Genomic DNA, 20,182 nt, shown 5'->3' with positions numbered 1-20,182 from the left:
GTTGCTCAAAAACCTTCTTTTTAGTAAACTCTGTGTGCACAAAACTATGTTTTTAATGCCTGTGTTCATTTGTAGAGACCCTGGTGATACTACGAGCAAAGTTTCATGTTGTGTTGAGCCTTCTTAGTGTTTTAAAAATGGTGATTTGGATGCTAGCATAAAAGTGCCCCTAGCACTCCCATTGAAAAATGAGTTTGACCCGAAAACAAAAATACGGTAAATCTTAAAAGCGCCTCTTTCATCATAATTGTGCTTTTACACAAAGGTTTGACTCATATACATTCACAAAAAAAGCCTAGGTTGCATTGTGGCGAGAATTTCACTTTAATTCAGGGATGAATAGGAAAAACCTAAAGCACTTCATGGCATAAATATGTACACAAACCTAAATGTATTAAATCTGTATTTGTGAATGACATGTTGTGTGTAGCCCAATCATCAATGTACATAGTGTGAGAATCTTTAAACAAAGACGACAGACACAAGTCAGAACACAACATCCGGTCGTGACTTTCAAAATAAGACATGCATTCAGTAGGTCAAGTCCTTGGAATGGAGTAACGAGGAAAGGGTGCCACTCCCCTCCTTTTTTGTTATAGCAGGAACACGTGTTTTTACGTGCTTCCAGATACGATGCAAGCAGAGTGCTGTTGACATGGGTATTCCAACAATGCACAGTTACATGCTGTTTTTCCCGTGCTCAGTGTCGCTGACTCTTACTGTAAAAGGTCGGGGGGCGTCCACTGTTTTTTTTGGGGGGGGGGGGGGGTGTTAACAGTGCCATGCGTCACATTCGACGGTGTCTTCCATCCTCGAGATGAAAAAAAGGTTCTGGATAGGTTCTTACTCATTATGTAAGCTTATTATTTTTCATTCAGAAGAAGATCACAGTTAAAACAGCTCTCCAAAATCCCACACTCTACTGCCGCCCTGCCATGACACACAGGAAACGCTCAATCATTCACTTTCAGTGTAAAATTAGCGCCTCGTAGATAAGTAGCGCCACCTGTCCGCCGTCAAACGACAGTGTTATTTTGAAGGTTACGACCGGAAAATCGCCGTTTCACTCTCGCTAGCTTGTGTAGCCTCCAAAGCACACTGTGTGCTAGTGCTGTAGCTGCCTGCCTGCCAGCGGTGGTCTATCCCTTTCACTGCTGCTGCTCCTGCTGCTGGGGACTGTGTCGCACATTTCCATTCAGCTTGTCGTCTGTCACCACCTGGTTGCCTTTGGACAAGGACGGTAAGAAATACTCTCCCGCTCGGCTGAACTGAAGTTCAAATTAAGTTTTGCGTCTCTGAAACAGCAACCTAAAACGTGTAATGTTAAGCTAGCTGTAGCCTGCATGTGTGGTGAGATACTCCAGTGAGCGCCCGTCTGACTAGCAGCGGAGCGTCCAGTGTGGCGGACATTAAAGGTACAAGTCAGGTAATTATCTAACGGGCTGTGCGTCGGGTAATTAATTGAATATGAGCGTTTAACGTTAAATCGTAATATTCACTGAGTCACTCTGCCAATTTGTTAAAAGAATAACACTGATCGAATTATTAACTTAAATTCCAATTAGTATAGTAATTTGATCATGTACGTTAGGCTTTGATATTTATCGGTTTGGGAACAAATCTGCAAGACGTTTTATTCTGACAGGACAGGCCGGAAGTTTTTCGTTTTTTAAAATGTTTTATTTAATCTGGTAAATTTGATCTCATGGGGTCCACATGGTCTCACTTCATCTGTCTAGGACGATGTGAGCTGTTCACTCATTGACTTGTTCAACTTTGCAAGTCAATGAGTTTGTAAACGGCGGTTTATGTTTAAAGACATCTGCATGTCCATCATGCATCTTTAGTAAAGGCTCTGTTGGAAGGGCTTTGCACGCCCCTTTGTCCACCACGTGTGTTATGTAAGGCTTATTGTGTCATGATGTAGGTACAAAACGTACTCATCTAGGAGTTCGACATGTCTTGGGCCCTTCAACATCTGTGTCTCAGTTAACAGCCATGCAGTCCCAGATATACCAGTATTTACACTCACTGATCAAGTTTTGCTTCTTCGCCCCTCTGCCAGATGGACATGTCCACCTGGTAAAATGGGAGTAGGACATTATGCTATCATGCCTGCTATGAAACTATGTGGGACATTTGATTTATGACATATACCTAACAACTGTTTTACAGTGTCACAGCAGACGTCATCATGACTTTTCTCCAGAGTCTGATGTGGATTCCGTCAGGTTTTGTTAATATGTGACTGTACTGCAGCATCCTGATTGTACTTTTTTCTTTTCTTGCTGTCATCTCCTCAGGTCATACGTCCATCTTTGACTGTAAGAACATATGTGCCTGAGAGTCTGACACAGGTCTGTTCAATGGCTACCTCAGGCTCTACCTCTTCTGCCTCCATTACCGCCACCGTGCCTGAGGATTTCCATTATGAAACCAAGTACATTGTTCTCAACTACCTGGGAATGCTGCCTGTTGGTAGATCACAGGTAACCGCAGCTCAAGGTGAGAAGAAAGACTTATTTTGGCTCCAAATGTAGTTAACACAGTCTGTTAGAAATTATTGCTTCAATCTGAAAAATTATTTGTCCGGATGTCCTGAAGGGACACACAGTTAAATGCAACCACTGCCAAGGACACCCTGTTTTATTGCTGTCTACGGTCTCTTCAGGCGGTATGTGACGCATATATGAGGGCAAACCTCACACTTTTGCATTCCCACGGCACATAAATAGATTTGTGTGCACATGCACACATAGCCGGAAAATATTCAGGGTGTGCAGGCAGGTTGCCACCTGTTTACCACCAGTTAGTTTTGCTGCCTCTGACATTGGCATAGAAACACATCGAGTGACTTGTATGTCTGTTTGAATGTGACAGTTAAGAACTGCTTGTAAACAAATAGATAGCATGTGATACTCTGTATTAGCCTTGCAATACGGTGTCCAAAGTAACCGAAGGCCTGTCTTTACAGAGGCATTTATAACAGCCTTGTGCTGTGACTGTAGGCCTGCAGCTGTTTTTCCATCTTGTGTCCTGTGTGTCTGGCATACAAAAAACAGACAGACTGCTTTTGAATAGTGTTTGACCTATAGTTGTTATACTTGTGTGTGTGTGTGTGTGTGTGTGTACTGTGCTCTTAGAGAAATGCTGTGTGAAACTAAATCCCACACTAGCCACCAACATGTCATGGCTCATACTTTGCTCAATAAAATTATGGCTGCAGTGTGTTAGTGGTGACATAAATTACTGGGTGAGAAAAATCCCAATTGGAAGGTCCTACAGGTTTGTCTGTCACTCCCTCTGCCACAGCATATGGATAGAGCTTTCTGAAAAAGAAAAGCTCAGGCGTTTTTAAGGATTAAAAGCAGAAGGAGAGATGGTCAAAGAGAGAGGAAGTTTTCAGTATTTCCTGTCCCTTTTTGTTGTTGTGTGCAAGCTTGGAGTGGGCGGAGAAAGTCAGAGGAGTGGCTGATCCCTGCTTTCCGCTCGACCCGGTCCAATTTCTGACAGCCTGTCATGTGTAATCACTGCAGGATCACTCACACGCCAATGGACTGAAGCAAATAGTTGGCCGGCTAGCTGTCTGGCTCAGTGCTGAAACAGCACCAAGCTCGGTAAAAACCAACACTGGTCCTCAGGGCGGTCATGTATGGGCCGCAGGGACACAGACAGAAAAGACTGAGGGCCCTCTTCCTTCCTGTTAAAACCATGTCAGTGTTTGACTTGTGTCACGACAACATTAGTTAGAAGAATCAGTCAGCTGCTAAATCAGTAACGACTAATACTTAAATGCAATTAACTTTTTTTGGCTGTTAGTCCCCAGTTTAGCACCATTAACTGTTTCACTTCTTAATCAAATGACTGCTGGATCTTCACAAGCTGAATGGCTTCGTGTGTGTTAATGTGGAAGCTCGTGGTCATACACCCCAGCAGCCTTTGTGTCACTATTGCCCCTAGCCTTTATTCATTATGTCTTCAGCAGTGTAGACTGAATCTCGTGAATTATTTACTCAAGCACAAGCTGCGTGTTGCTGCCTCAAATGCACGCGACGAGGGAGCTCAGTTCTCCCTCTTTTTCTATGTTGGAGTCCAGCAACATCATGCTGAGGAGGAGTGAATAAGTGACTTGAAACTAAAGGTCGTTAATATGACTTTTACTGCACCTCAGCCTGCAAACATTGTTCTTCCCAACAGGAGAGGCCGTGTTTATACATGCATAACAGGCTTGTTGGGCAAACTGTGTGCATTTAGTGTCATTATATGTGCAGGCATCACTGCTGTCAAGCCCGGCCAAAAGAGCAGCATAGAAGACTGTTGCAACAATAACTACAAATAACATAAAAAAAGACTTCAGGCAGCTGTTACACACTACAATTGAGTTAACGCCGCAATATCTTAAGATGCATAAACAGACATGCCTGTTTAAAGTGCTTTTCTATTGATGTACAACTGTATTGTATAGTGTTTGTGTACAGTGAGAGTGTGTGTTTGAGATGAAAGTGAGCTTGTTTGGTCATTACATTGTGTATTTGTTTCTCTCAGGAGATGCCCAGAATGAGAGAGCGAGGACCACAATGATAAAAGCGCAGGTAGAGGAAGAGCTGAAAAAACTGGAAGATGAAATCGCTGACTGTAAGTGGACACAAACATAGCTGTACACAGTCACATAGAGTGTTCCAGAGGATACAGATTCCAGTCTCCACTCAATGAATTTAGTCTTCATAATGGTTTGCTCATTGTAAAGTCATGTTAATGCAAACGCATATGTGCTTGTGAACCACTATTATGATGCTTTAAAGCACTGTACTCCTTAAATAACTAAAAGGAAACACAAAATCAAACACCTTAATGTATTTTAAAACTTTTTTTTTTTGCTGCTGATCTAGCAATAGTAAATTTCTTCAAATTGGGCACAAACCTCAATCTGAACTGAAAGATAAACTGATTATGATTTGATTGTCATTGTCGCGGTCACTGTGACCTCATACAAACACATTTTCAGCCATTACTTAACAATTCCTGTGATACCTTCGACAACATTTTGCACAAATGTCTAATAGCTTTAAATGATGATGATGATGAGGATGATGTTTTGACTGTTTTTATATCCAGAATGTCAAATCAGAATCAGAATCAGAATCAGAAAAAGCTTTATTGCCAAGTACGATTTTACACATACGAGGAATTTGTTGTGGTGATATTGGTGCATGCATCAAATAACTATTAAGTGAAAATATAACAAATTAACAATATAAACGATTTAAAGAATAGAAAATATACATACAATAACCTATAAACTATACAATATAAATATATATACACAATCTGTTTTTTGGGTAAAAGGATAAAAGGAGCAGACCAGCTGGCAGTGAACAATTACAAGAAATGATGTGCAAATGAAAATGCGCAAATGAGTAGGAAGTTCAAGCTGAGCATTAATGTAACGCATAGAGTTATGGTGCTGTCAGTGTGACAGTAGAGTCAGTGGTAGAGGTGGAGTGTGAGGAGTGTCAGGGGGATTCAGGCCTTGTTGATAAGGCTGACAGCAGACGGGAAGAAACTGTTCTTGTGGCGTGAGGTTTTGGTCCTGATGGACCGCAGCCTCCTGCCAGAGGGGAGTGTCTCAAAGAGTTTGTGACCGGGATGGGAGGGATCAGCAACAAAGTCAATTCATTTCTACAAAAACAAGTGTATTGGCCACTTTTCCACAGCATAGCTCAGGAACAGTAACTTAACATGTCCGCAGTGGCACAGAGCACAAGATGGTACTTCTAGTTCCTCAGTTATAAATATTCTGGCTTTGCAGGTCATGCAGACAGTTGGTCTGCCTGTTCAAAGGAATCCAGAGGTCAAAGTCTGTCCATGTACACATGAAATGTATGCTTTGAAGGAGAACTTTGGTTTCTTTACATAACGAAGGTTGTGTGATTCTCCAGGCTGTTGTCATTGTTCTTGTGCATAAAGGAGGAGCTGAGCATCTTGTTTGACATATTGTTTTGTGTAAGGCCAGAGCACAGACAACTTACATCCTTTTCTTTTTTAGTACATGAGACATTCCTTCTCCTCATGCTAGTCAGACAGCTGAACTATATAGAGTCCCCCAAACTCTAGATGGAGTGGATTGTCTTAGTTATTACCAGTGTGTCTACGTGTGCATTAGATTTTATTCTGACTTCAAAATATATGATAGAATTCTCTCCAGTGTTATCACCACGTTTTCTTCTCTGGTCATGTGAACAATTCATAAAAATGAACTCCTGTCTAAGGTATCACTCTGTCCTGTGTGTTTGCAGCTTTTTCTACAACGGGCTTCGACCGACACACATCGCTTGTGTTTAATCCAGCCAACCCAGAGACCTCCATTGAAGACTGCCTCGCTGCAGTGGGAGATCAGGTGGCCAGAGAGCTTGATGCAAACCTGGCAGCAGCTGTAGACACACTCCTCGCAGGGTCAGTTTGCAGCACTCTGACTTGTTTATGTGACAAAAGCTGCTTTTGACATGATTGCTGCTTTTCTTGACTACTCACAAATATTAGATCCAAAACTTGGTACTTATGGAAAAAGAATTGTGAGGGTAGGTGCAGCAGCTACACTAATCAGCTCTTTTCACACTACACTCAGACAGTATGAGGAAATGTGTGCCCACATGGTGAGTGTTACAGTCTCAGAGGAATGACAGAGTCAATGTTGATAAATGGATGCTTAGTTCTTTTCTCCTTGCTGAACTATTGAACTTTCACAGTGATGCAGTTACATGAGGAAAAAAGGCTGTATTGCATTAATTCAGAATTTGAAATGAAACCCAATTATTGTAGATGCAGTATTTCCCACACATACACTTGATCCTTGTATATTGAGGCCCAAGTATATTTGGTGACCCGTTTTACACTTGTTTCGTTTATTTTATATATGTGTATATATATGTCAGAGAGGAAAATGCCATTTGTGATTGATTAAACTAGTTTACAATCCGCCCTCGCTCTTCCCATCCCGTATGTCAATCTCACATGCTCTGCAGTGAGAGAGAGGCTCTCTGGTATTACATCCATCATGTAAACATACTGATTGTGATGCAGCTTATCTAATGTCAGCCTACTGACCGCCGTTAACTTGTAAGTGCACCTCATTGTTGCAATGTCAATGTCAGGTTCCTCAACATGTGGCTCACTTGCTGTTATGACAGCAGTCACAGATGAAAAAAAATGAAAGGTTGTGTTTTCTGGATGACTTTATAAAACATACTGCTGACGAATAAAGAATAAAGTACATGTCATTGCTGGGAGAGAGAAAACCGAGAGAAAGAGAAAAGTGGGAGAAGTTGAGACAAGCCAGTGTCCATGCAGTAATGTGGAAAGCAATATTATATAATGAAGGCAAACTCTTAAAGTGATTGTGAAAAAAGAGGGTTGATTTCATAGTGTCACTCTCAGGTCGTCAAATACCGATTGTTAAAAGTTGTACACATAAGCGAGACACCTAATCCACTTCAGTGTCTCTGTGGTCCACAGATAAGACTGTGGTTGTACTGGACAACTGTGACTGTGTGTAACTGAACAGAATGTTGCCACAATAAACCGTTCATACTAAGGGAACTACCCCAGAGAGTAAAAAGCAGCTTTTTGAAAGGGCCCTTTGGATATGCAGTCATATGCAAAAAAAGAGGAAAACCCCTCAGGCACACAAATTTGCAACTATAGCTAATCATTTATTTAAAGCATTGCTGATGTCCACATGTTGTAAGACAAACTTACTTGGAAGGGAAGATGTAACTTCACAAGTTAGCTCTGGTACACAATTAATCAGTTGGAAAACTTCAATCTGACTCCCTGAAAGCAGCTAATAACAGAAATCACGGCTATGTAAAGAAACTGCAACACATTCAAGAGAAGTAATAAGTCCTGGACAATAAAAACACATTTGCGATGTGAACACGTAGACGCCTCAGGTTGGTAAATTTGAAGATACATCTAGGTTTGGCCACGAAATGTACTTTATAGTAGCTCTTGGCATTAACAAAAACATTGATGTGGAATACTGTGTAAAGTATGATGTGTCTTTATACAATAATTCTTGGATTTTGAGCACATTTTAATATTTCCCAGACAGTTATATGTAGACCTTGTATTTATCAGCAGGGATGATATCTGTGTGTGTTTCAGGCCCTTGGATTACCAGAGATTCAGAGACGCAGCACTGGATCTCTCAGTACACACACAGGGAGGCTGGAGCAAGGTGAGATTTATTTGTTTTCTATACATGCCTGGTTTAAAAACAAACAAACAAACAAAAAACAGATAACTTAGGACATGGAAACGTTGCAAAACTTTTCCACATTTCTTTTGTTTCATTTTCTCCTCACCTTTAACTTCAACTCCTTTCCCCTCCCCTTCTCTCAGGTGCTAGTGCCTTTGGTGCTGCTCCAGGCTTTACAAAGTGAAGGCCAGTCACTAGCAACTTTGTTGCATCTGGGAGTGCGCTTCCTAGAGGAGGACGAAGCTGGTTACATCATTCAGCAAGGGGGATGGGTGAGTTTTTAAGCATGCAATGGAGGAAAACCGTTCTATACTGTACTTCTATCAACATTTCATACTGAGGTCATTTGGAATTCAAAAATAGTTTTAGTAATATTCATATTTGGATGAGTAAGGATTTTAGATGTTTAGATGTTATACTGCTATCACTAGGGGTGCCCTCCTTACAACAGTTACAAAAATAGAAATTGTAAAGTATAAGCTTATAAGTTATTCATATAATCAAAGGCAACCACTTGGTGCTTCTTAGTGTCTAAATATTTATTTAAATATTTGCAAGATGTGCAGAGCAGAAAGTTGGGATGTCGTGTAAGGTGAACAGGAAAAAAATGCCTCCGGGGCACGTTTAGCTCAGTTAGTAGAGCAGGCGTCCCATGTACAGAGGCTTTGTCATCACTGCAGTGGACCTGGGTTCGACTCCCAGCCAGGGGCCCTTTGCTGCATGTCACTCCCCCTCTCTTTAATCCTGTTTCCTGTCCAAGTCTTCAGCTTTCCTATCAATAAGCCAAAAGGCCCAAAAAATACTTTCAAAAATTCAAAAAAAAAAATAAAAATGAAAAAATGCCTCCATGTTCTTCAATAGATTCACAGAACTCAGAATAGCCAGATGAGGGCGTCAGTGTGCTTCTCATACAGATGTTTCATACCCCTGAGTCACTGTTTCTGTTCCAACTGGCACAGTACCAAACACGAGATAAGAACATACATTATACCCAAGTCTGCATGGCAGGAAATTCTCAACTTTATGTAAATAACTGGACAGTATTTAACACCCCCAAGCCCATCAGCCCACTGGCCTGCCAAACTGTTCGGCCCGTTCAAAGTGGGTCAGCACCACACATGAGGATATAGATGTTTACACTTGTGAATATTGGCATGTTTTACCTTGTTAGATAGGTTAGATTCTTCACAGTTGAGTCATATTGTTCATTTTAGGGAAACCATAACTACCAAATTGTTAGTCATTCAGATTTACCACCTTAATACACTGAAGAGATGAGGAAAAAAAGTGGCAACAACTTTCAAACTTTCATTCCTTAAGTGTGTAACAGTACAATGATCAAAAGAATCCAAACGGTTTATCCATAAAATGAATCCAAGTGTCCTGTGAAGCAGGGCTGCACAGTTAATCACATAATAATTGAAGTTGCTGTATAACTAAGTGCAATATACAAATCACAAGAAGTGCAATTATTTTATCAAGGTAAAATCTGTCAGTGTTTTGTAATGATTTTTTTTAGTGCTGCAGAGATGCTCTGGCCTAAAAAGTTTGTTCTCCAGATGTAATAAAACACATTTTTTTGTCAGCGATTGGGAGTGATGCCACATCATCATGATTTTACTAGAATGACAGTGAAAATTGTGATGTAAGATTGAGTCATCCATAATAATCATGAATGATATCACTATCTGTCAAAATAATTGCAATATCACTTTTTGATCGTGATCACTCATATGGTGCAGCCCTGCTGTGAAGTCCATTGCTTTCTGTCCTGAAACTTAGTTTGCAAAATTAAAAATGAATGTCATTTCGTGAGGAGATGTTTTCTGTCCTTCCTGACCAGTGTTGTTAGGTATGTTTGTTTATGTTAGTGCCTACAACATGAAAGTGACCCTGTATCCCTTTCTGTGTATTTATCACCTCGGGGGAGTACAGCAAGTGCTCCCACTTTAAAAGGCCAGTGGGTTCTGTCATGTATCGTTGGTGACCATGCTAGAACGAGGTATTATTGGCTATCAACATGTCAATTATTCATGCCTGTAGCCAATCATTCTACCTTTCCAATACTGGTATGCATGGATAGTTAGGTTTCCTTTGAGCCAAGCTATTTTAGCAAACTATTTCAATGCGTCACTGTGAGCCGTCTGTTCTTTACGCAGCCAAACACCCAGCACAATCGTCACCCTGAGAAATGCACTTTTTGACAGCAATTTTTCGCCTTTTTATTCATATTTTCAAGATAACGTGTCTATTAAAACATGAACTCTGCTGCTAGAGCTGAACAGTAATCCTAGCAGATGCAGATGAGCTATGCAAGTTGGGACTGACATGTCCTCAGGTAACAAACAAATGAGCTATTTATAACTGCCAGTACAGTGATACTGTACATCCTGCTATATGATTTCTTAATGTTTCCTATGCCCACACTCTCCCTGTTTTCATGTTATAGAAATACAACTTTTGCAACTTTTCTTGTTGAAGATGGGTTTAATTTTCCAGTGTTGTAATAAGTGGAGCACTGCGTCACAGATGGCTCCCTGTGAAAGAGGTCATTCTGATGAGCAGTCACATGACATGTTAGCCACCGCTGTTATCACTATCGCCCCATTATCACGACGTTCTTCCTGGTTTCGTGCAACGTAAAGTGAACATAGTGTGCCGACTGCAAACAAAGATACATTATTGCTCTGCGTTATGTCACAGGGGATGAACAGATGAACGGCCGGGGCAGGATCAGGAGGAGATGGAGGGAGAGTTTGCAATAGGAGGGGAGGGCATACGAAGGAGGGAGGGGTGAGAGATGAGGGAGAAAAGGAGCGGGGGGGGGAGAGAAGCGTGGTGTGCCAGTGAGAGCAAAGTGAAATCTCCATTAATTTGACAGCTGCCTGCATGCACGCTTCTCTTCAGCTGGCTACCTGAATCCTCTTCATCTCTGCGACTTGAGTTTTGTGTATTCAAGTGAAAGCAGGACTTCGTACCGAGGTAGGATGCTTTACTTGTGATACTGAAGCGAAAATGGAGTGAGCTCACTGGTCTGGATGTGTGCATACGAGTGTGTGACAAACTCTCGACAGCGGAATAGGTCAATCTTTCCAGTTCTTGTCATTGTTTAGGGGTTGCATGTAAACACTACGTACAGATATTTATCAAAGTATAATTTTGTGAAATGTGAACTTACAGGGCAAAAATAAAACATTAAAATACACAAATGCTAATCGCTAATGCATGGGGAACACCATTGTATTCATGTTTATCATATTTATTGAACAGTTGTTCAAGCATTTTTATTTGAAAGGACGCAAAATAAATCCTAAATGCGCCGATGAGTACCAGCGTTTCCTCTTGTCGAAGGACATGCTGTGACTGTAGTGTAAGTGAGGCACCATGTTTGGGTGGCTCTCGTAATGCCAGAACACAATAAGGATTATTATGACCCTAATGTGGTGTCCACTTCATTTGGCAGGAACAAAACCAGCAGCCCTCAGACGGCGCACAGCCAGGGGCAGAGGGTGGACATGATTGGGGAAGCACAAGGGGGGGATGGGGGGAGCAAAAAAAAAAAAAAAAGATGGCGCACATGGTGAAATAAATAGGGTTTCAGAATTAATCGAAATATAACTGAAATCGCAAGAAGCTGCAATTTTTTTGATAAAGGTAGCAACATGTATGACAAAACAGCGTTATAATGAATTAATGTAGTGCTGCAGGGACGTCCTGGCTGACGAATCTTGTAAGAAAACCAATTTGTTTGGCACAGACCCCAACAAATGTAACATCGTTAGATTTTGATCTTAGATTTTTTTCCAAGGCTAATAAAATTATGGTGATCATTTCCACTAAGTGTGAACCGCAGTATTTGTCAAAATACATGTCAACATTGATTATTTTTTTTACTGTATCTTGCAGCCTTCTTCTAAAGTAAAAGTGATGTACCACAAAACTGGAGAGCAGAATTGATGCCAAACAAGGGTGGTTGTAATCGAGTGCCTGTACAGCAGCCAGCCACTCTGTGTTGTCTCTAGTAGTTAGTTCACGGCCTGTCTCCCGGAGGTCAGTCAGACAGTTGTCCTTCAGATTGAAAACTGCTGCATGAGAACTGAGTGTGCACAACGGCCATTTCAAATTACAGTCCTTGTTCATGTGATGTAATGTGACTCCTGAGGTTTAAAAGTGGCACACTGACAAATGCACCTGACCTCTTAGCGATGAGATAATGAAGACGTACCTCATTTTACTGCAGCAAATTGATAGCCAAAGCAGCTTATCTAAAAAGTAATAAAGCAACTCCTACAGGCACTCCGTTTCACATTGGCTGTGTTGTGTGCTGCGTTGAAACAGTGATGCCGCAGTGGTGATATTTTGGGACAAGGTGCTGCAAGGGTTCCAGCGCAGGCCGTGTTGGGGCACGTCACGCTGCACCCTGCACACTAACAGTGCTCCCCATGTTATGTAAGCACCCTCTCGCCAGGTCGAAATATGCAATAATCTCTGTGCATCAACATCAGACTCCACTAGAGTAGAGTATCTTTGCAGGCTGAGGAAGCCCCCATAAATAACTCTCTTAATCCTCCGACAAGATCATCACGAGGGGCTTGACTGGCCCACTTGTGGCCTGCTAAAAGACCTGCTACAGCAGCATTAGCAGCAGCACAGGGGCCGAGTGCCAAGGTTTAAACAGGGAACCCAACCATCTCCCTGTCATTCCATGTATCTGTCAGTGTCCCCGTTGCCACAACACTGCTGATGATGACTGGCCAAAAAACAATATTTACTGATGCAAATTGTCACGCTGCACATCAACAGGAGACTTGTCCAAGGCTGGTGCAGAGATGTCAGATTCCATGAATATGTTAAGTCCGGAACTTGTCTTGGCTTCTGTATGAAACTTAAGGAGACTTTGTGTCTTAACTTGAAGGAATGCAAATAAATGCAAGGAATCTATTATTGAGCCAGAGGCTATTTTTAAAGGAAGATAAATTGATAAATTGTTTATATTCCTGTGGTTTGTGGATGACACGTTAAGCTTGGGTCACAGTATTCTTCCATAATAAGGTTGTATTATTTTACTGTAGGTTGATGGAGATGTGTGCAATGGCTATTGTAGTCAAGTATTCGAAAAATGATTTGTGATAGTAATGAGGTATTTGACACTGAAAGAGCACCAGCCCCAGCATGCAAGGCCATTTGTAATGATTATAAGTTTGTTGAAATAAGATCCTAATGTAGTTGCATGAAACCAAAGGTTTCATTAGATGCTAATCAGCAGTGTAGCTGTCCCTTTCTGTCCTGGGTTTTGCTGATCTCAGTCCAATACCATGTGACCTCTGGCAGTGCCTGTCCATTACGAACAGTGATGACATAATCCGCATAAATGTCAAGAGTTTTATCGTACTCCATTAATTCGATCAAAAGGATTTTACTTGTATGTATTAACAATCAAAAATATATATAAAAAGAAACAACTAAGTCCTGTTTTTTTATGTTGCATGTTGACAGCATGTGGCGGTCATGTGGCAATGTAGCAAGTACTTGACAAGGTCCTAGAAATGTGGCAGCTGTTTTCGTCTCTGAAACATGACGGTGAGTTTACAGATATTTCCACGGGTCTTTCAGACTGAACGTCAGAGCAGTGTTGATTAAGTGTGACATGAAAAGGCAGTGCAAGGACAGGTAGGCTGTACACCCTTGGCTCTACAGCAGGAATGTGTTTTATAAAGTTAATGTTTGTCTTGGGGCGAGGGTGGAGAGCAGTAGGACACACCTTACAACCGAGTAGCTAAAAATTTAGTCTGTTTACCAGCTGCTGGAGGACAACAACACGGAGCGTAGAACAAACTCAGAGTGGATCTTCTCCTGAGGTGTGTTTTCTTTTAACAGTTCATTATTGATTTAATTTTTCATGCAGGTTTAGAAGTTGTTTTTCAATAACTGTTGTTTATTCATCCGTTTTAATTGTTCATGAGTCTTTCTTTGTACAGAAGTGTGCTTTTTGTGCCTCTAGCTTCGCAACTTTTATTCTGCATACAAATTTCATAAGAAATCTTATGGTTCATGCTCATGCTCTTCACTGCTACATTCTTCTGAACGTAATTTTAACCCAGTCAATCTTCCTTTAGAGGTGTAGTCTCAGTTTAGATATTAGATAAGTGAGGACGTTTCCACTAGTATCAACTTGAAACTACAAATTCAGCAGGACTGATTGTCATTGCTCCTGATTACCACCAGCAACCTTTTGCTGTGGCTTTGATCCCACATGGCATCCCTGTTGTGCCCTGCCCAGCTGATGGGGAGCCTGTATCCTGAGGGCGAGTGTTCGGTGAAACACTGTCCCACATGTAAATCAGCTTATGAAGAAGGCAAATGTTGGATAATGATGGAGCGCTGTTAGATTTAATCTCTTCCCTGCCTCCCAGGATGCATCTGCCATGTGAGTGTCCTTGTAAGGAAGATAACCTTCACAGCTTGACCATTTGTTTAATGATCGTATTTACCTTGGTCAGTAGTAGTTTACATATTATATGCTTTCTCAGAGGTTAAATACTGTGAAGGTCAGATGGCACAAAGCAGACACTCTGAAGACCATAATAAAATATTATCATGCTTTCAAATGAGACGATGTTGCCTCGGGAGCTTGTCACTGTTGTCAGAACCTGTCTGCTGCACACTCCCCCACACATGCAAACACACATCCCCACTGTCAGTTTGAATCTCATCTGTTCAGGTCACACCTACAGGTATGTGACATGCAAATAAACACAGCAAAGAAGCCTGCTCATCACAGATCCACAGTAAGTAAAGCAGGCATTTTTTAAAGCAAAAATGTTGAACATTTACTGGTTCCAGCTTATTAAATTGATGTTTTGCTGCTTTTCGGTGTCATTTATGACAGTAAGTGAAGAGTCTTTGGGTTTTAGACAGTTGGTTGGACAAAAGAAGCAATTTACAGACGTCACTTTGGACTGGACTTTGAATTGGTAGTTCAAGCAGCTCTACTATATGCTGTGCTACAGAAAGGGGTTTGTGGATAGACTGTTTGTCTGCCAGTCAGCCACTTTTGTCCAGACTGAATTTAACTGAATAGTCATTCATGATCTGCAGACTTTGATTATTCCCTGACATGTCCTCTCGCACAGCTCTAACACAGATTGCTGTGGAATGTCTTTGCACATTTGTGTTTCCCTCAGGATGGACTGTAACATCTACCTTCTAAATTGAGTATTTCCACCAACCTTGCCTGTACTTTGTGATTCTTGATAAGTAGCTAATGCTAAAACCAGATATATTGTAGCTGCTAAACAGCAGCATGTTGGTGTTGTCCTTGTGAGCGTGTTAGCACTTAGCTGAAGGCACTACTCTGCCTTAGATAGCTGCTGGTGTGGCTGTAGACACTGTGGTCTTCTTGGTATAGCTCCATATAACTGCCCTTTTGTGATTTAAGAGAGAGATGCTAATATGCACAGGTGGACTTACAGGGCTGTTATGTGGGCGGTGTTGGATCCTGCTGCTGTACAGTGGGAGAGGATGAAACTCCAGTGTAGTGTATGTCTGTGTGCATCTTGTTTTGTGCTCATTGTGATTACTCACTGGCCTATTTATGATCCACATACTATATTCCGTGTCACATCACTGCACACACAGCAACATAAAAGATATGGCCTGTATGCTCTCTCTGTCATGCTATAGTTTTGCTTTTGGCTCTTGCAGTTGACATGAAAAATGAGCTCTGGGAAAGAGGTTTTAATATTTTGAGGTCAGATTTAGTTTAGCAGATTCAACAGTTTGATTGATTTCAGCATATTCAGCTCCAGCGAGCTGACCTCTGTGTTAGTCACTCATACCCACATGATCATATGAGACGATATTATCTGTTATGTAATAGATCTTTGCAGATGGCTCCTGATGTAGTTGGTTAATAGCAACAATACCACTAGGTGGCACACAAGGGTAACTGAAGGTGTAAAGCAGTGCAGTGTTATATTATGTACAGTGTGTAAGCTGTCATTTTTTACATTTTCATTCAGTGTTTGCAGCACTGTGCTCATCTAATCAAACAGTTAGTTCAGTCACACAGGTCAATATGTGATATGCAAGATCAAGTACATTAATATGCATCTCTTAGTTTTCCACCAGCACAATTGAACATTGTTCACACATTCAGGCCTCTCTCTTTTTAATTGTTGTCTGAGCTTCTGTAAAGCCTGTTAGACCTCATCATAAAAATCTGTTTTCTAAACCAGTAACTAACCTTGATCCATGTCTCAAACTATCTATATTTGAGGAATGGGCGTGGAAAGTCATCGAGTTTGGTGTTTAACAAGTTGAGGGAACCCTGTATTTTGTCTGCCACTTGGAGATTGCTGTTGGCTTTCTTTATCAGTTCATGTTGTACAAAAAGTGCATACTCACTATACAAAATAATAAATGAAACTTTTCATCTGTAACTCAAAATTCTTCAAAATCATTAATATGTACGAATAACGTTACTCACCTGTTTTACAATACGCAGAATGTTGATACCATGTCTGTCTCTGTCTGCCACAGAGTCAAATATACAGCCTTGAGTCAGATGAGGAGCGAGGTTTAACCATCGCCGAAGACAGCAACGACATCTACATCCTCTCCGGGGAGCAGCACCACGACCAGCTCAGCCCTCCCTCATCGCTGCTCTGCACTGGAGACAACAGCAGTGAGCAGAGCTCCTGGCAGACGGAAAGCTTACCTGTGTCTCTGGCAGGCCACGAGTCTTGGGCACAGGTCGGTGTGATGGACCCTGAAGACGTCAAGAGTCTGGACAGCAATGAGGGCGTGGCTCTGGCCGAGGAGCGAAGCGAGAATAACTCCTCGAACTCGGACATTGTCCACGTTGAGCGCGAGGAAGCCGAGCTGCTCGAGGAAGGCAGTGAAGTGGCAGCGATAGAGGAGAGCATGATGAGTGTTTTAGGGACAGAGAGCGAGCTGGCTGAGCTCAGGGAAGAATTTAGGGGCCAGACTCCACCTGTTCCAGAGTCAGCCGAGGCAGACTCCGCGACCCCAGCCTCCCTGCTCTCACTAGAGGAGCCGGTTGTAATAGAGACGCCTGCAGTCTTGTCTGCTGAGCCTTCCCTCGTTTCCTCAGAACCAGAGCTGCTCCCCCCAGTCGCAGAAGCTGCTGCACCCCCTCCCCCTGATCCAGAACCTCCAGCACCCTTATCTGTTCCTGCAGTAGAACCAGAGCCTGAGCCAGAACCAGCTGCCGCCCCTGCCCCAGTGCCTGCCGAGGTGGCACCCCCATCTCTAGCTAAGGAAGCCCCGGAAGCACCAGCAGAGCCTGAAGCCACTTCAGAACCAGCTCCTGAACCAGAGCCCATTGTCGTAGTGCCTCCCCAGCCAGAACCAGAGACTGTGGCAGAGCCGGAGGCCCCGTTGGCTGCACCCTTAATCCCAGAAGCCCCTGTAGAAGAAGCACCAGCTGAGGAGCCCCAGTCAGAGTTCCTGCTTTATGGCGGTGCTGCACTGGCAGTCCTGGCTGCTGTAATGGCGTATGGTCTCATAAGCTACAGGAGGAAGTAGACAAGTATCTTTGTCAGGGAAGGCGAAAAAAAAAAAACCCCAACAAGCTGTTAAGGTAGAAAAATAAATGTATTAGTGCACACACGGTGGGACTCCCTTTTACAAAATTCTGTTGGATTTATCAAATGAGGTTGCATTTAAAAAAAGACAAATCTGCTATGCTTTTGAAGGTTTCCAGGCAATGTGAAAATGCCCCCGGCAAACAAAAAATCTAAATGCACTCCACTGATCTCCTCATTTTTGCTGTTTTCCTTTTGGGGCAACTTTGTGTTAAGATTCTTTAGACTTCAGCCCTCCCTCTTTTAGACTGGAAAATATGTCGACTTCGAGCCCTCTTCTGCTACTTTCTGTTTTTTTTTTTGTGTGTATGTGTCTGTAGCTCACTGTTTAGGATTGTTATGCACCAGTTGAGTCGGTGTGCTTCCACGGAAAACTCACTGGCATCGCCCCGCCCCCACCCCTTTGCTGAAAGCCCACATTTACTGTTGCTGTCCAGCTGCCTTTCAAGCCGCCTCTCTTTCACACTTATTTACATTTTCCCCTTCTAACTAACTGTTGGTCTGATACTTTCCCTGTTTACCAAACCACACATGTATGGTATGGAAGTGAAACCAATAATTTGAATTTGATTTGTCAGTTTGAAAGTCCTACTGACGCAGAAAAAAGAATACTCAGTTAGATTTATGTCGCATCTTCCATATTGCATAAATGATTTGTATTTCTTCACATGCAGCGTGTTTTAGTTGTTGTGTGTTGAAACATTAAAGCGCTTGCCAGAGAATGGATGAAAGTATTCAAATGTGTCCTAAGATACGGCTCTGCTGCTGCATTTGTAGAAATGATACATCGAGTTCGCTGATATACCTGGAGCCTGAGTCTTTCTGTTGCTATCATTTGTATGTAAATCTGATTATACTGTGAAGGTTCAGTTGAATACAGCATGTAACATGGTGTTAATTCTTATTGCAGTAGATTTTCATATTTCATTCATACAGAACAAGGTGGCGCTTGTCAGCCATGGTGTATATTTACCCAGGCAAAGAGTTGCAGGAACGTGACTGCAGCACATAAATTGAGTCTTAATTGAATTTATTGGACTCACTTTTTATCTTCTGCAGTTTCTATCCTGTCAGGTTACTGTAGTCTTTCATATTTTGCTCTCTGCCCTTTTCTTTTACTTCACCACTTTTGATGCACCTGACTGGAGCCGCGGCTTTCTAGCGAGGATCGCATCTCTTCCAGTGTGCCCAGTTATTATTTCAGCTCCGTTCCCTCCCCGAGTAGAATATGAGGGAGCAGGCCATTGTGAGGATTTTAACGGCAAAAAGTGACAATCAAAACAGCGGCAAAAAATTTGCACGGCTTAACATATGCATTCAGTAAGCAGTTATAAAGATTTGTGTTTCAAGTAACAAGAAAAGTTAATATAGACCCACTCAGCCTCTTGTGTTTCTATGAAATTAAATTTTTAGATCTCCCGGCTTGGCGAAAATCTACAATTACTAGTGTGCCAATATATAGCACTTAAACAGAAATGTGAAGTTGTTCATGTTGGAATGTCTCCTTGCCACTCTCACATTAAAGTTGGTCAGAATTAGTGAGTCCCCCCCTCCACACACTCTGAGAACTCTTTACAATTAAAAAAGATGTGACCAAATATGTTCTGCCCTCTCGCTGCCTCACCACATAAATATTTTCTCTTCTGCAGTAAGATGTATCAGTATGAAAATTCATGAATGGATGTGAAAACAGTGTTGGACAGATACCATCTTCTTTGATACGGAAAGGGTGTTTTCCATGTACGTGAGTTACACACAAGTAATACCCGTGGACTCGAACTATGCCTGCTCTCAAAGGGAAACTGTCACAGCACAGAGCAGGATGGATGTCAAAAGGTCCCCAACATGACACTTTGTACCTTGAGTTTCCTACAATACACTGTTTAAAATGACAATAAAAAAAGATTTAAGTATTTGAGAAGCTTTTCTGTGGTGGTTTGTTAAAAAAAAAAAAAAAAAGTTTTTAAAAAATGCTTTTAGGGACAGTTTACCCCAAAATCATAAATGTTTACTTTGTCTTTTTCATATAATGCTATTCTTCCAGTCAGATTAGTTTGTATGAGTTGCAGAGTTTGGGAGATGCCTGACTTTTCTTCTTGGCTTGTGGTGCCCAAATCTGCATTTTAAAAACTCACCAGAACTGTCTCTTTCCAGAAATCATCACCCAGGATACTCCACAGGACTTCTGAGCTCCTCCTATTGCCCCTTTAACATGTTTACTGGTTAAAGGGGTTTTATATAAAAATGTGCATAACTATACGTGTTTGAGTGCCATGTCTCAGTGTCTCCACCCCTCCACTCCATTTCTGCACTAATG

General features: G+C 41.9%; 1 protein-coding gene across 1 annotated transcript; it reads left to right on the top strand.

Annotated features, from left to right (window-relative positions):
- Positions 1-783: 783 nt before the first annotated feature.
- Positions 784-19,783, top strand: bcl2l13 (BCL2 like 13). The gene is made up of 7 exons (XM_037107761.1): positions 784-1,240; positions 2,304-2,505; positions 4,546-4,635; positions 6,297-6,453; positions 8,164-8,236; positions 8,401-8,529; positions 16,799-19,783. Exons 2-7 carry the CDS (start codon positions 2,367-2,369, stop codon positions 17,804-17,806), a joined length of 1,596 nt encoding a protein of 531 aa, XP_036963656.1. The 5' UTR covers positions 784-1,240; positions 2,304-2,366; the 3' UTR covers positions 17,807-19,783.
- Positions 19,784-20,182: the final 399 nt, after the last annotated feature.

The sequence above is a fragment of the Acanthopagrus latus genome, chromosome 8 (assembly GCF_904848185.1).
Source record: "Acanthopagrus latus isolate v.2019 chromosome 8, fAcaLat1.1, whole genome shotgun sequence".
Taxonomy (NCBI): domain Eukaryota; kingdom Metazoa; phylum Chordata; class Actinopteri; order Spariformes; family Sparidae; genus Acanthopagrus; species Acanthopagrus latus.
The sequence above is the reverse complement of the archived record's forward strand: the minus strand, read 5'-3'. Positions and strand labels throughout refer to the sequence as shown.